The 15,716-nt window shown below is 50.3% G+C and overlaps 1 protein-coding gene across 1 annotated transcript in view; it reads left to right on the forward strand.

Annotated features, from left to right (window-relative positions):
• The first annotated feature begins 509 nt into the window (after nt 1-509).
• Nucleotides 510-15,716, forward strand: part of KY (kyphoscoliosis peptidase) — a 51,370-nt gene continuing 36,163 nt past the window's right edge. The window contains exons 1-3 of the mRNA XM_033212620.1: nt 510-1,392; nt 4,695-4,757; nt 8,810-8,872. Of these exons, the coding sequence (XP_033068511.1) occupies nt 1,080-1,392; nt 4,695-4,757; nt 8,810-8,872 (439 nt within the window). The 5' untranslated portion in view covers nt 510-1,079. The remainder of the gene's footprint in view (nt 1,393-4,694; nt 4,758-8,809; nt 8,873-15,716) is intronic.

Consider the following 15,716-nt stretch of genomic DNA (forward strand, 5'->3'; position numbering starts at 1 on the left):
TCATGCCATTCTCACAAGAGCCATATGAGAAATTTTTATCAACCCGGTGATAAGGGCGAAAAGGTGGAGGGGAAATGGCTAGTCCAAGGTCACATAGCCAGGAAGTGATGGAACTGGTACTGGAATGCAGTCTGTGTGACACTGGCTCCTCTAAGGAGGATCTGGGAACTCTCGGGACCATGCTACAAGGTGGGGTTCATACACTCCAATGTGGGGAGGGCTCCCAGAGCAAAGGCCTCCATGTAGGGGGCATTTATTAACAGTAGAAACTCGAATTAGAGGAACGCCCCCAACAGGGTGGGCCGTTAGTGCCCAGGGGTACCAGGCAGAAGCCTATGTAAACACTCCTGAGACCTACAGCCAAATCCCTGCTGCTGTTGGCTGGGCAGGCCAGGCCGGGCTAAAAATAGAAGGCTTCTCAGGTCCAGCTCCCTGTGCCCCAGCCTCCTCCTCTCCCCCTCCCTCCTTCCCCACAGGGCAGAAGCCAGGCTTCTAGAAGGAACAGAGACTTTAAGACTTTCGTTTCAGATCAAAGAGGATCGTTAGCTTGATACTCAATGGGCATGTTCCAAGTTCTAGAGGGGCCGTAACTGGGGGGAGCTCCTGACTCCAAAACCCCACCCAACTCCCTCCTAGGGAGAGAGCTGTCAACCTCCAAAACCCACCCGGGGAACAAGGGAGGTCGAAGCCAAAACTTGGCCAATTTCTGCACATCTTGCAACTCAATCTGGAGCCCCTTTGCTGTCTTTCCTTTTCCTGAACCTACTCTCAATGTTGACAGCACTGTGCGATTTCTGTATTTGCCAGGGGCTTCTCGTGGGAGGTGGCCTCCAGGCCCTCTCGGGAACCCTCCGGAGACCGTGGGGATGAGGCAGCGCTCAGCCAGAGAAGTCCTGGAGCCCAGGACCAGCGCTTCAAGTGCACCGAGCGGGAGGCAGGGGCGCAGAGAGGGAGGCTCTGGACCGGCCGCCTCTGCCGACTATGGCCCCGGTGCAGGTCAAGGCTTGGGCCTGGGGATTTCCTTTCAAAGGTGACTTAGAACCGCTTCATTAGGGTAGCGCCCTCCCAGGAGGGCCCTAATGGCGTGTTTGGCAGAGTCAGCGAAACGCGGCGCCCTGCAGCTCCAGCGGCGGGGGAGCGCCCTCTCCCGCGCCCTCGCCCTCTCCCGTGTGGGGCAGCTGCGCGCACGGGGCCATTTGCAGCGCGAGCAGCCTAGTGTGCGGCCGCGGCGCCCAGGTCGGAAGGGAGGCGGCATCATGGAGCTGAAGAAGGACATCAACGCCGTATCTATCGACATGCTGCTGATCGTGCACTCGGAGAAGCGGCGCGCCGCACAGGGTACGCACTCAGACCAGCAGGCGGACCCGAGCGCGCTGCTGCAGCGCCGAGGAGGTAACGCGCGCCCGACCCGGGTCCCCGGGTCCCCCGGCACCTCGGCCTCCGTGCCACAAGGGCCCGCCCGCCGGGGGGCGCCCATTGCTCCCCCGAACGAGGTCTGCGAGCCCGACCCTCTCCCCCATGGCTGCAGTCGCTTCCCCGCAGTGGCACCGGTGTCCCGTGGCAACGCGCAGTCCCGTGGCAACGCGCAGCCCCGTGATTGCCCCAGTTTGACTCCCTGTGCAGGCCTGTGGGTGCTTCCGTCACCCCTGGGAGTCTTTTTCCTCCCAGCCACTCCCTGACAGGGAGAGCAAGACTGGAAGATACCCTGGAGGAAGGCGGCCAGAGCCTCAGGGTTCACTCACCGGTAACAGAGGCCTGCTCCCCTCCCACAGCACACTGCAGGGCACAGGGGACGCTGGGAAACCTTTGTGCTGAGTCAGACTTTGAGATGGGGAGCTCCCTGTGTGGCCCTGCACAATGTACAGCCTCAGTTTCTCCTTTCTTGAGACTTTCTCCTAGCCTCCTATAGATGGCAGGCATGAAAGGCGTAAAAGGAACGCAGGTTTGGATAGGGTAAGATTTGAAACCTGCTGTCTCCACTTGAACTTATCCATCAATTTTACTTGTCGTACATATTTTCTGGTAAATTTAAAAATTGTAGATTGGTAAAATAAAGTGACTGTTTACAGAGTGATTGTGGAAAGCAGGATCCGGGCCTCTCTGTTCTCCAGACTACAGAACACAATGTGTATAGAGTACAGATGGATGATAAGGGAGGTTAAATAAGCCCCTGAAAAGCCAGAGAACCTCAGGGTCCTGGATGGCAAGCTGTCTCCGAGGCTGGTGTGAGGATGCACTAAGCGGACTGTGGGCCAGTTCTTTAGAAGTTAGGCCTGGCAGTCCATGCAGGAGAATGACTTCTGCCTCTCTCCTCCCCTCCAGCTCTGGAGCTCCTTGGAATTCCTGCTGCTGTTCTGTCCTTGGTTCTTCTGTCCCCAGAGCCTCTAGGCACGTTGAACATCCACCTTCCACCTGCCTTGCTAAAGTAATGCTGCTGTGGATGGCCTTGCCACTACCAGCCACATAGGCTAGAGCTGCCTCCGGAGCCCTGGGGACTTCTTGGGAAGGCAGGCAGGGGAAAGAAACAGAATCTAGAGGGCTGAGTATGTTGACAGGCACTCTAGTCTCAGGGCTGATTCCTGACTGAAGCAGGAGTTGTTTGGATTTGTTGACTCTTTAGTTCTCAGACCTGCTCTTGGGAGAAGGGGAAATGTCCTGTCTAGGGTATTTGTAGTTAGAAAATCAGCAGAGGGCATCAACTTCTTGATAGAAATGAGACTGCTCTGAATACGTGTACCACAGTCCAGAATGCCTTCTCCAGTGTGTGGTGAGGCCTAGTTCCAGGTCAGCTCACGAGTCCCCTACTCCCAATCCTCTCTGACCACGTCACTTCTAAAGACTCTGACACTAGAAAGGGCAAAGAATGCAGAGAAGCCCAGGAAATACCAGGCGTCAGGACTGCCCTGAGAGGTGCCCAACACCTAGCACAAACTCGCCATGACTCCAGACTGATGTATGCACACTTGTGACTATGACAGAGAAAAAAGACCCCTAATGGCTGGGCCCTTTCTGCTGAGCTTTTTCTCCAAATATTTTCCTGATGGCCGTTTCTCACAGATGCTGTGAATGACAGTGTACAGATCTCTGTCACTTATTCACAACCAGAGCAGAGAAGAGGGAAAGTGCATGACTTTTGATGCCTGATGGTCAACAATGATATTCAGGAGACCCCAGGGTAAGCCAGCCTGCAGACCCCTTCCTCAAAAAACAGCCTAAGGGAGGAAAATGCCCAACAAGATCAGCTTGTTCCAAAGCCTCCCATGGGTGCAAAGATCTAAAACAAACCCATGCTCACTTCCAGGTATCTCCTCCTTTCTCCTCCGCACTCCAGGTCCTCCACTGGAGAGTGGATCTTCCTTGGCTATGTAAAAGAGGGCCTAGGCTCCATGTCAGAAAAGATCAAAGCTCAGTTATTGTTGCAATGAAGAGGATGGAGTAATCTGTAACCAGTGGCCCTTCTGCTGGTGGCCTTGTGGAAGAAAAGAGTCAGGGGGACAAGAAGGCAAGGAGAGTGTGGACAGGCTAGATCACTAGCAATTTGGGCTACAGAGCCAGCAGATGTTCTCTCCTATTTCTGTAAGGCCCTAGCATCCTCCCAGTCATTTCCCTAGAACAGTTCTTCTCCAAAACGTGCCTGAAAGCCCTCAACTCCTATCAGAAAGTAGAGTGCATATATTCCTGCGGCAGTAGAGGATATAGCCTATAGCTGCCTGCAGCAAGACCCAATGAGTTTTGAAGTCTCAGGCCTTATCCCAAAAATCTATGTGATTTGTGTATTCTACTCCATAGGTGTGTCATGAGGGTTCCAAGTGGTAAGTCACTGGCACTGGCTGTGGGGGACTCTGCAGAAAAGAAGGGTATTAAGAAGGGAGTGATGGTCCCTGAGTGGTTGAGAGGGCTGGAGAATAAGACTCAAGGCTGAACTTCCAGGAACAATGCCACAAGCAGTACCACAGAGCTGGTCTAGTGAGGAAACCTCCTCGGCCACCAAGGAGCACTGAATACTCCTTCTGCGCCAGAATCTCAATTTTATTGCAGCAGCACCCGCTGCCAGAACGTATCCCCATGCTCTGCCAGGAACTCGACCTTGCGGCTACCACTTGCAGCCGCAGCCAGAGTGAGAGCTTTCCTTCCCTTCCCTGTTGCATCACCAGGTCCCAAGGCAGAGTGAAACACAGGTACATCGGATTGGCCATGGCTAGGCCATACGTGTTTACCCTCTAGCTGCAAGGGAGGCCAAGAGAACTGGCAACTGTCATTTCCCGTTCCCACTGGGATTGACAGTCTTAGCCCACTCCCCCCGCTCTATATCAAGACTCTAAAAGTGAGTGATTCACCACTTACAGAAATAGGCAGGCAACGTGGATAGCAAATGACTTCTAAAATAATGCTTTCATATGTATGCAGTGGAGAGGTGGAAGTGGAAAATGGGCATCTCTACTACAAAAATTCTCCCCAAATGATCCTGATAACCAACCCCACTGCCCTTGAAAACTGTTTTAACACTTTTTAAATGTTTTGGATTTTGAAAGTTGCATTCATTTCCTCAGGGGCATCTGATTCATGGGTAGCCTCTTTCACATTCCAAGAGAGCCAAGATCCACCTGCTCTACCATAACCCAGATAAGTCTGCAACTGGCACATCACTTTTTTGCCCTGGGTCTCCCGCCTCAGAGAAACTTGTTATTTTGCAGGATTCCAAGGCATTGGAAATGGAGTCCGAAGATGGCAGAAATTAGAAGGAAATGACCTTCACGGTAAATTCTCTTTTTCCTTTCAACCTATAGGATTTAATACATTGAATAATAACTGGAAGGATTGGGTTTCACTCATTTGAAGACTGGCCCTAGACATCTAACCACTGAACAGAAAGTGGCTGCTCCTGACCCAGCCAGGCCTCTAGGACCACTGTGACTGTGGGAAGTGGTCCCTGGTGTCAGGTCCCCTGCTCTCCTGGAGGCTGTGGCTGAAGAACAGTGCCAGGAACTTGAGCACCCATTTGTTTGCTGGCTGAGCTGTAGGGGAGGACTTAACATCCCTTGGGATGGTGAGGTTTGAGTGTGCTCCTATAAGAGGCAGCCATCTATCTTTTGAAAATGTTTCCCAGCAGAGAGGACAGTGGTCTGCCTTGGGACGGTATGACTTGAAGCCTGAGAAGATGCCACTCAAGGCTTCTATAGCTTCCTGTTGGCCTGGACCCAAAATACAATAAGAAGTCAGCTTCCAAAGCCTCTTTTTTCTGGTGCCAGGCATCTGCCGCCCCAGGCCCAGGATCTCTTTGGGAACACTAAGGGGCCGACTATAATAGGCTTTATTCTATTCCCTTTAGAGTTCATTAGCCCAGCCTCCAGGGACAAACATCAGGGACATTGCACAGTGGGCACATGAGGGTTCTAGTAGAGACCAAACTTCTACTCCCAGAACCCCAGTAGAGAACTCCATCTGCCCCCAGCTAAGTGAGCCCTGGGATCAGATGACTGGCTTATCAAATGCCAGTCTAAAGGAACCACTCTCCATGACACAAATGGGGAAATAGGATTGCAGATGAATATGACTAAACTTCTATGTTCTACCATCCTTCTGACAATAATGAAAGGGAAAGACGAAGTTCTAAAAGTGAATTCATTCACTCATTCTGTCGACAAATGCCTATAGTGCTTACTTTGTGCCAGGCATGAGTCTAAATACTGGAAATGAAACAGTGAAAAAGACAACCAAGAACACTGCCCTCAGGGGAGCTGTGTTAAAATGATTGGGATTATAACGCACTGCAGGTGAGTCTCGACACCCTGGAGGTGAAGAGGCTTCCTGTGTTCCCTGCCTTTGGTAGGAGTCCTCAAGACACACCCCCCACCCCCACCCTGCCATTGCCAGGGAACCACCCCCTCTGTGTCCTAACCGATAGACATGCATGGGTGCAATGGCTTCCCTGTAACCTTGCTACAGGGGCCATCAGTTGGTAGACATGCCAGCTTTAGCTCTACTCAAGTAGACGCCAAAGCTAACAAAACTCTGCTATGGGCTATTGAGAATTTTGATAAGAATCAGACCCCCAGAGACCTGTTAGCCACAGAAATGGCCATGCAGGGCATGGAAGGCATGCATGCTCAGCCCACGTGTGAGTGGGTGAGCGGGCAAGCAAGCCACAGGTGGAAGCAAAGAAGCACAGCATCCTTGTTGGTTGCAGCTCTCTCATACCTTGCCTGAGTTGTCTGACACTCATCTTAGGGCTTCTCAGGCATGTTATTACATCAGGAGAAGATTGAAATATACTGAATTCATTCTATTTTTACCATCTTCTGGGTTTCTGATTTAGGAGAAGGTTAGTGGAAAAATATCACAAAACACAAAGTGACACATTGACTATTACAAGACCATTACAAGACTCTTGTAAAAGACATGAAGTGAGTCTTAGCACTATGTGTCAGCTGATAGAAGATGATTAAAATAGTTCTTGCAAAACCACCATGAGAACTGGGAGTTTCAGGTACATGCAGGGCTGGAGAGAGGCTCTACAGAGGCCCTGAGCCCAGAAAAAATGACCCTTCTACCATTCCACCAACATGTGTAAAGGAAAATTTCATTTATTTTTCAAAGGGTACGTCTGCATGCATGCAGAAATTAAAATTAGTTTCTTTCTGTGTTTTCTGATGCTGAGATTCTGAGTGCAGGTATTGAAGCTGACCTTTTCTCATACCTGCCTTACTGGTGCCCAAGGCACCCAGCCCTGGTAACCAGCAGGCTGCCTAGCCCTGGTAACTGGATGGCTTCCATCTCAGAAGGCAGTGGCTGATGGCATGTGCTGGTGGAGTGCACACAGACGCTGCTGAGCATGGGGTTGATCCAGAAGGGCACATATTCCCCCTCTTGCTACCCCGTGCACTGCTTGGGCTGGGGCATTGGCAGGGTGCTGAGACTAGAGAGCTCCAAACTTTTCGAAGCAGCAGGTGTTTGGGCCCAGCCGCCTCCTCACCCCCGCCACCCCACCCCAATAGCTTGCCCAGCAACGGGCTTCCCCTGCTGTGATTGGCTACTTTCCTTGGTCCTGAACAAAGTCTGCCTAGTAGCACAGGGACTGACGCCCCACAGCTAAAGGGAAACCAATTGTGCAGCCTTGACTATAAATACCCCACAGCAGCTATGCCAGCCAATCACCCTCCTTGAGGATTCCCTTCCCGGATCTTGTTTCCTCCCTCAGCCAGCCGAGGCACTGCCAGCTGTGCCTGCAGGAGGCGGCCCTGGCCTCCCTGTCCTCGCCTGGTCTGGGGCTCCAGCCCCGCATGCCACATCACCCTGTATTGGAATACACATTGGACCTGGCCCTCAGCTGACTAGTGTGGGGCTCAGGGACCTAGCTGGGCCTGTTCATAGGAGAAGGCTGGAGCAGGCAGGTTTTCCAGGGCAAGACCCTGTCAGTTGGATCACAAATCCAGCCTGGCTCAGTACCTCACCCCCCACCTTGATTGGCTTCTGCGTGGGCCTAGGCATGGGAACCATTGAGTGGCTGATCTGCACAAGAAGAATCATCTAAATGGACCTGTTCAGGCCAATGCCCCAGAGGCATACTTGTTTCCACACTGAGGCACTGGTCCCAGTGGTCACCTCCAGTGACAAGCCCACTGCAAGCCAGCAGGAAGCTATAGAGAGAAGATGGCAGGCCAGGGTGGTAGTGGTGGGTGAACCTCCAGCTGCCACCATCCTCCCCTTGACCAGCCTTTCCCTCACCCTCTGAAGCAGAGGTTCAAGGGCAGCCTCACTAAGAGCAGGCCACAGCAGCAACTGTAAAGAAGGGAGGAAAGGTCATGCTTCCCGTAGGAGGGCAAGTAAGCCTGTGAGCTCCCGCTTCTTGGCCAATGGCAGGAACTAGGCATCACTCCTTGGCAGCCTGACCCCTCTAAGCACTGAGGACAACTCTGTGTCCCAGGGACAGAAATATCCCAGCATGTGGAGAGAATGTGCGTAGAGTGCATGCCCTGCAAATGTTTGTGAAACAGAACCAAACTACACATCATCCCGTCTCCTAGGCTGCTGCTTCTCATCAAGAAGCAGGAGGCTTGGCCGGGCGCAGTGGCTCACGCCTGTAATCCCAGCACTTTGGGAGGCCGAGGCGGGTGGATCACGAGGTCAGGAAATCAAGACCATCCTGGCTAACACGGTGAAACCCCATCTCTACTAAAAATACAAAAAAAATAGCCAGGCGTGGTGGCGGGTGCCTGTAGTCCCAGCTACTCGGGAGGCTGAGGCAGGAGAATGGCATGAACCCGGGAGGTAATGCTTTCAGTGAGCGGAGATCGCGCCACTGCCCTCCAGCCTGGGGGACAGAGCGAGACTCTATCTCAAAAAAAAAAAAAAAAGATGCAGAAGGCTCAACTGGGAGTCAGAAGACCTGGGGTTCAAGTCCCAGGTCAGAACCTCCCAGCCTGCTCCACAGAAAGGTGTGAAGATCAGTGAGGCATCTGTGTATGGACAGTGCTTTTGAAACTGTGCCTGGTGACACCAAAGTTGGGAGTTATGGCTACAAAGACCATGGAAGACTGGTAGCCTGTTCCAGAAGAAACCCAGCGTGTGCTGGCACCTGATAAGAGGCACAAGGGGTATGTGCACATGGGCTTCCAGGCATTTGTCTCCATGCACAGTGTCATTGTGCTGGTTTGCACATGTGCACACTGTGAGGGTGTGCACACATTTAGGCCTGGGGATGTGCTTGGCCTCACCAGCCCACCTTTCCTGCAAACACATACAGCTCTTTGCTCTGCCTGGGGTAAATTCCCCAGTGGTCACTGCAGGCCTCTCTGTCTTCCTTAAATAGAAAACTTGGTGGAGAAGCAGCACCCTCAGCAGCCCCAGGTGATCACTTCCTACAACAGCCAAGGTAAGTGATTCACTGCTAGCCATGACTTCCCCTGCAGACGTGCGCCCAGACCTGATGCTCTGGCCAGTGACAGCCCAGGATGTGGAGCTCAGACTATGGGGAGCAGGGTCCTCTCTGCGCCCATGGGTTTTGGAAAACCCTTTTCCTCTCCCTGTGTCTCACGGGAAGCAGCAAGAGGCTGCATGGTCTGAGTCTTCCCCTCACCATGAGATCAAGAAATAAAGCCCGTGGGCCTCAGAGCCCGCTGCTGTCATCATCTTCACTATTACTGTCATCACTATTCAACATTCAGCATTCAGCCTTTGTTGAATGCTAACCATGTGGCAGACTTATGCACTTATTCTCATGTAAATTAAGCTTCACAGTAATCCTGTTTGACAGGTACTCCACTTTACCATCCTCAAATTACAGATGAGTAAACTGAGGCTTGGAAAGGCTGTCATGTGTCCAAGATCACATGGTCAGCAAGAGTCAGAGCTGGGCAGCCTGACCCCCAGCAAGGCCTCAGCTGTTAACCTTCACACATCTCTGCTTCCTCATCTCCCCTGGAAACCAGTCTCCCTCCTGCTGGCTCATAGCATCCAAGCTGAGCCATAGCAGTTATTCCCTTGTCCTGACCCATAGCAGTTATTCGGCCTCTCCTGCTGAGACTGAGCCTTCCCAGGGCATCCTATCCAGTGAGTTTGCCACAGCAAGGCAGAGTGAGAGGCACCTTCGTTGGGAGTCCTCACTTTTTGGGGACAGGCTCTGGGGACTCGGGAAAGGCAGGCAAGAGCATCACTGACTCTACAGTTGACTGGATCTGAGCACATGACAAGATAGAGACAGGAGGGCCCCACAGCAGTGGTGGCGGGAGGCCAGGTTAGAGAGTCTCACTCCCACCTTGGTTAACTGCTCTGCATTAAATACTGGGCACTGGTGTCTGTGTGCTCTCATAGGCTCAGCCGTAAGAGTTCATCACGCTTGCTCTGAGAGTTGATGTCCTAACCTGCAAGGAAATTATCTGATCAAATTCAGAGGCAGTGACTTCCTCCATGCCCCACATGAAGCAGGAGGACTCTGGAGGCCCTGGAGGATTGGAACCTCTCAGGGAATTGCTCTCTGAAATACCAGGTGGACCAGCTTCTCTAGAGGAAGTCGCTGGCAGGTAGTGGTGAAAGGCCAGCCAACTGGGGTTACCAGCAAGGGGGAGCTGGCTCTCCTCACAGTACAGGCCAGTGTCCCTTTAGGCCAGAATTCCTGAGAGTGCAGCTCTAGGACAGGCCTTAGAGACCTCTGTGGGCCCTGCAGGACCTGCCACCAGCCCTAGAAACCACAAGGACAAGCCCACATGCTGTTGCTTCTCGAAAATGAACTCAACTACACATGGCTCAACACAAAAAAAAGGACTCGGAGATATCTGGCTCTAATGAGAGTGGATTAGCACCACTTACCTCACTTAGTGAAGAAGACAGACAAAGGCCGCTGTCCTTGTGGAGCTGACATCCTAGTGAGGAGACACAGACAATCCTGACAAGTCAAACACCCTGATCCAGATAAGGCATGAGGGGAAGTAAAGCAGGATGATAAGGAGTATATGTGGGAATGGGGATCTGGGGCTGTGCAGGGTTATGTATTCATTTCCTATAGCAGCTCTAGGAAATTTCCACAAATGAGGTGGCTTAAAATACCACAGATTTGTTCTCTTACACTTCTGGAGCCCAGAAGTCCAAAATCTGTTTCACAGGGCTAAAGTCAAAGTGTCAGCAGGGCCGGCTATTTTTAGAGGCTCTAGGGGTGCCTTCGTTACTTGCCTCTTCCTGCTGCTAGAGGCTGCAGGCCCACCATGGCTTGTGGCTGCCTCACTCCAATCTCTGCTTCCATTGTCACATTGCCTTCTCTGCTTATAAATAGCTGAATCTCCCTGTGCTCCCTTGTATAAGGATACGTGTGGTTGCATTCAGGGCCCAGCCAGATAATCAAGATGGTCTCTCTATCTCGAGATCCTTAATTTAATCACATCCACATAGTCCTATTTGCCATATAAGGTAACATTCACAGGTTCCAGGGATTCTGGCGTGGATATCTCTAAAGGTCATTCTTCAGCCTATCCCAGGGGACAATTTAAAGTGGAGTAGGTGAGAAAGGTCTCACTGGGAAAGTGACACCTAAGCAAGGAAAGAATGAAGAACAAATGATGTGGGTATCTGGGGAAGGGCTTCCAGCAGAGGGAGCAGTGAGCGTGAAGGCCCCCGGGCAGGAGCGTGTCTGCGTGTTCAAGGAGCAAGCAACTGTGCTGTGGAGAGGAAGGGAGGGGCATGGGGCAAGGTGGGGGTAGCAGGAGAAGAGCCAGAGAGGACACAGGGCAGAGTTGGCAGGGCCTGGGAGGCTTCTAATCTGAGTGCGATTGGAAACCATTAGATGGTTGTAAATATGACAGCCTCCAATGCGTAGAGAATAAACAGAGGGGGCAAGGTTGGAAGCAAGACAACCCTTAAGAGGCATCATGATAATCCAGCAGGAGACGTTCCCCCATGGTGTGAATTTGGGGTATACAAGAAAGAGAGGAGTCAAGGCTTGGGACCTGAGCAATGGGGAGGATGAAGGTGAGGGAGATGCAGGAGGAGCAGGTTGGGAAAGAAACATGAATTCAAATTTGGCTTTGTGGAGGTTGGTGCCAGCACCTGCCATTTTGGAAAGCAGTGGCCAGGGAATCGTTACTCCATGTGCCACTTTCTTATTCATCCCATGAGCCTTAACAACCTTTGGGCTGTGTTCTGAGAACCACATCAGCCCCCAGAGAAGCCTTCTTGCAAGCTCTATCACAGTAATAGTGGTAACCAGAGGCGGGACACTTGGTGTGTGCCAGATATTAAGCTAAGCCCCTCTCATGGCTCACCTCATTTAATCTCCACACTCGTCTTCTGTGGAAGGTTATCATCCTCATTTTACAGATAGAGAAGCTCAGAGAGATTTAAATAACTTGCCTGAAGTCGCACAGTTAGCACATACCAGACCCAGAAGTTGAACCCATGTCTGTGTGCTCTCGAAACCAGCGGGCTTAACTACTCCACCATACTGTCCCTTCCATGCAGGATAGGGACCAATCTGGTGGTGCTGATCTGGGTGCAGTACCCCCACCCTCAACGTGCAGCCTAAGGTTTCAGTCTGAACTCGTTGCTCGGAATGGTTCAACATTATCCCTCCTCCTCAGCCTCTCTTTCAATGGTAGACTTTATGCAACAGGTGACAAAGGAACATTGGAATCTTGGGTCAGGGAAGGGGCTTTGGAGATGGATCTGTAGTGGGTGTGTGGGTTGAATGAATGGAAGGTGGGTAATCACAAGGAGCCCCTGCAAAGGACATTCTTTTTTTTTTTTTTTTTTTTTTTGAGACAGGGTCTCACTCTGTGGCCCAGGCTGGATCACAGCTCACTCCAGCCTCAAACTCCTGGGCTCAAGTGATCCTCCTTCCTCAGCCGCCTGAGTAGCTGGGGCCACAGGTGAGTGACACCACATGGCTGGTTTTTTTTTTAATTTTTTGTAGAGATGGGGTCTCACTATGTTGCCCAGAATGGTCTCAAACCCCTAGGCTCAAGCGACCCCCCTCCCTCAGCTTCCCAAAATGCTGGGATTACAGGCATAAGCCACCATGCCTGACCCCAAAGGACATTCTTGGGGAGTCAGTTTTCTGTTGGCGCTTCTGTCCTCGAGGTCATCAGCCCTTATTCCCATGCAAACACTTTGTAGAGTAGCCTTCTTTGATCATGCGTGCACTGGGGTCAAAGTGCCATGTTTCCAGACCTCAGACCTCCCTGTGGAGCTCCAGCCCATAGAAGGAATTATGAATGGTGCTTTGTTTTCAGTTCCTAATGGAAGCCAGGGGCAGGGCTGCCAGTGATGACCTTCATCATGCACACCAGCAGATGCCTAGTGGCAGCCCTGAGCTCTGGAACACTAGCTTGTCATCTCACAATGAGAGCTGCTGAGTGGGGTTTTCATGCTGTGTCTGGCAGTACCCCCTAAGGGTGGTGTTCCAGCATGTTATACAGAGCTAGACAGTCCCTGTCACCATCTAGCATGCTCATTCCTGGGATGTCACTGCTTTCCACTTCCTGACTACTGCATCCTGGGTGGAATCACAACATGTCTCTGTTGAATACCTAACCAGGGACTATTTAAGGGTTTTTTTTTTTTAAACTACCAATGCTTTAGCTGTTTTCCTGACTCTAAGCTACTGCAGGGAAAAAAAAAAAAAAACACTCCAAGGTAGAAGAAAAAAGGCTGTAAATGTGCCAGCCTGTTATAGAAAAAGTTAACAAACACCTTAAACCAATGATGGCAAGTATTTCACATGAATCCCATGACCCCTGCACACATATATACACCCGTGCACATGCACACACACACACACACCTGACAGTCTTTGTTAATTGATCCCTTCAGGCAGCCACTTCCAATCAGTCAGAGTTAATGAAAAACACGAAACCTGTTTGCCATACTGCGTTAGGTGTTCTGAGCCAATTAGGCCTTTAGATAAATCCTGATTGAAACCCGAAGAGATCTGGAGAGCAGCTGTCAGGTAGGAGAAAACTGACTGGGTGAAAGGCAGGTGCAGGGCAGTAAGCATGTGGACATTCTCGTGCTTGCCTGTGTGCTCTGTTTCTGAGAAGGCGGGGAACAAGCAAGGAGAGCTGGTGGGGTCTAGGAAAGGGGCCAGGGAGCCACTTCTTAGGATTAGCAGAAAATAATCTCTAACAAGCTCTTAACTAAGATGGTCAAAACTGCAGCTTCAGAAATGTGACTTTGTTGACAGCTGGTGGAGCTGGGGAGGGGTGCATGAGAGGTCAGCCAGGCAGCCTGGAATCCCAGGAAGGGCCTCCTGTAGGTTTGGTTGTGATGGTTAGTAGTCAAGATTAGAATAATGTACTGTGCTGTACTTAGGCTGTACTTAGGGTTTAGATCTGACTGCAAATTTTGCTCCTAATGATCTACTGTCTGTTAAAGATTGGCCACATTAATATTTTTTCTTAAATTAAGAGTTTTATTTGATCCAGGAGCATCATAGCCAGCAAACTCTCTCCACTCCATGCCTTAAGGAAGCATAAAGCTATATTGTGAATGCTCTTCCCCTTGAAACAGCGTGTCCAGCCCAGGCCCAGCTCCTGGAGCCAGCAAAGCCTCCCAGTGGTGCCCTCACACACCTGTAAGTGAGAGCAGGAATCACACTCCTACGCAGATCAGGGAGGCTGAGAAATTGGCTGTTTTCCTTGAGGGAATGCTAAGCAGCAGCACAGCTTTGGGGGAGAACCAGGAAGTGGGATTCAGGAAAATATTGGACAGTGACGCCTGTCCAAGAGGGAAGAGGAATCGCAGAAAGGAGAGAAGGGATTAGGAATAGTGATGGCTGGAGCTTCTGGGCCAGGGCCATGCTCTGAACGTGAGCCCACCTCCACACCCTGCCCTGGAGGGACTTGAACAGCAGTTTGTTTTTCAGCTTGATCACTCTTTCACAAAGAGACATGGCTGAAGTGGGACATGGCTAATACCCATAGAGACATGGCTCAGGACACCTAACACAAGATGGCAAACAGGTTTCATGTTTTTCATTAACTCTGACTGATTGGAAGTGGCTGCCTGAAGCAATTAATTAACAAAGACTGTCAGGTGTGTGTGTGAAAGTACCTGGGCATTATAAGAAGTTTGGGGAAGAGATTCGTTGTTGAACCCTATGCCAGTAAGTTGTTCACTTTTGCAGTTTCTCTAAGCTTATGGAGATTGTTCCAGTCCAGCATTTTCCAAATTGTGTTTGATAAAATAGTATTGGGTCAAATAGAGTTCTTTACTATAGGACTACTCAGATCATTGTGTATTGTGACCTATGAGAGGGGAGAGAGTGAACATGTTTCTCAATTCACTTTTCACAAGGCATCTTAAAGTCAAGTACCACTTAGCACTCACTTTAAAGACACCTCAGAGGGTTTGAGGTGGAGAAAGTGAAAAGGAGAACAGACCCATGCCTCACTCATGATGGGAAGACACACAGGAAGTATTTGGTGCTGATGGTGATAGCACCCGATCCTACGACCAGAACTGAATTATGCCTTAAACTCTGAAATACTTAATGTTTTAATTATAAACTCACAAGGCTGATTTTCTCTCAACATTGAATATGCTAGAAACTGCACTTGAATGTTAACCCCTTCAAAGCTATGCTTGGCAGAGGCCACATTGTATCTTTTCAAATTGTTTGAGAATGACCCTCTTTGGCATGCAGAACAAGTTTATGAGTTACACAAAAAAGACAGTATTGTTATTCTACGAAACATAATTGCAATGCATTTAGCAGGCAAAGGGTTATAAAATGAGGTTTTACAAAATCAACGAGGAAAAAATAATACTTCAATAGGAAAATAGCCAATTCACAAAATAAGAAGTTAAAATGGTAAATAAGTATATGCAAAGAATACTACAATAAAACTAAATATACAAAGCAACCAGGTATTATTATTCATTGATAAAAATTTAAAGGGTTGATAAAACCAAACATCAGCGAGTGTATGTGTGATCTATTTCTGCGTTACAAACCACCACACAACTTAGCAGCTTTAGACAATAAGCATTTACGAGCTCACCAATCTGCAGTTTGGCTAGAAACTCTCATTGGATCCATACCCAGCTGATCTTGGATCTTGGGTGGACTTGCTCATGTGCTTGTTGTCAGCTGGTGGGTTGGCTGGAGACCAGCTGGTCTGGGATAGCCTCACCTGAGAGGCTATGCTCTGCTACATGTGAGCTCTCATCTACAACCTGGCTCATTCACATGGCAGTTATGGCTGGGATCCCAAGAATGAGAATGGAAACCT

Source organism: Trachypithecus francoisi, unplaced genomic scaffold (genome assembly GCF_009764315.1).
Source record: "Trachypithecus francoisi isolate TF-2019V2 unplaced genomic scaffold, Tfra_2.0 Lachesis_group0, whole genome shotgun sequence".
NCBI classification, from domain to species: Eukaryota; Metazoa; Chordata; class Mammalia; order Primates; family Cercopithecidae; genus Trachypithecus; species Trachypithecus francoisi.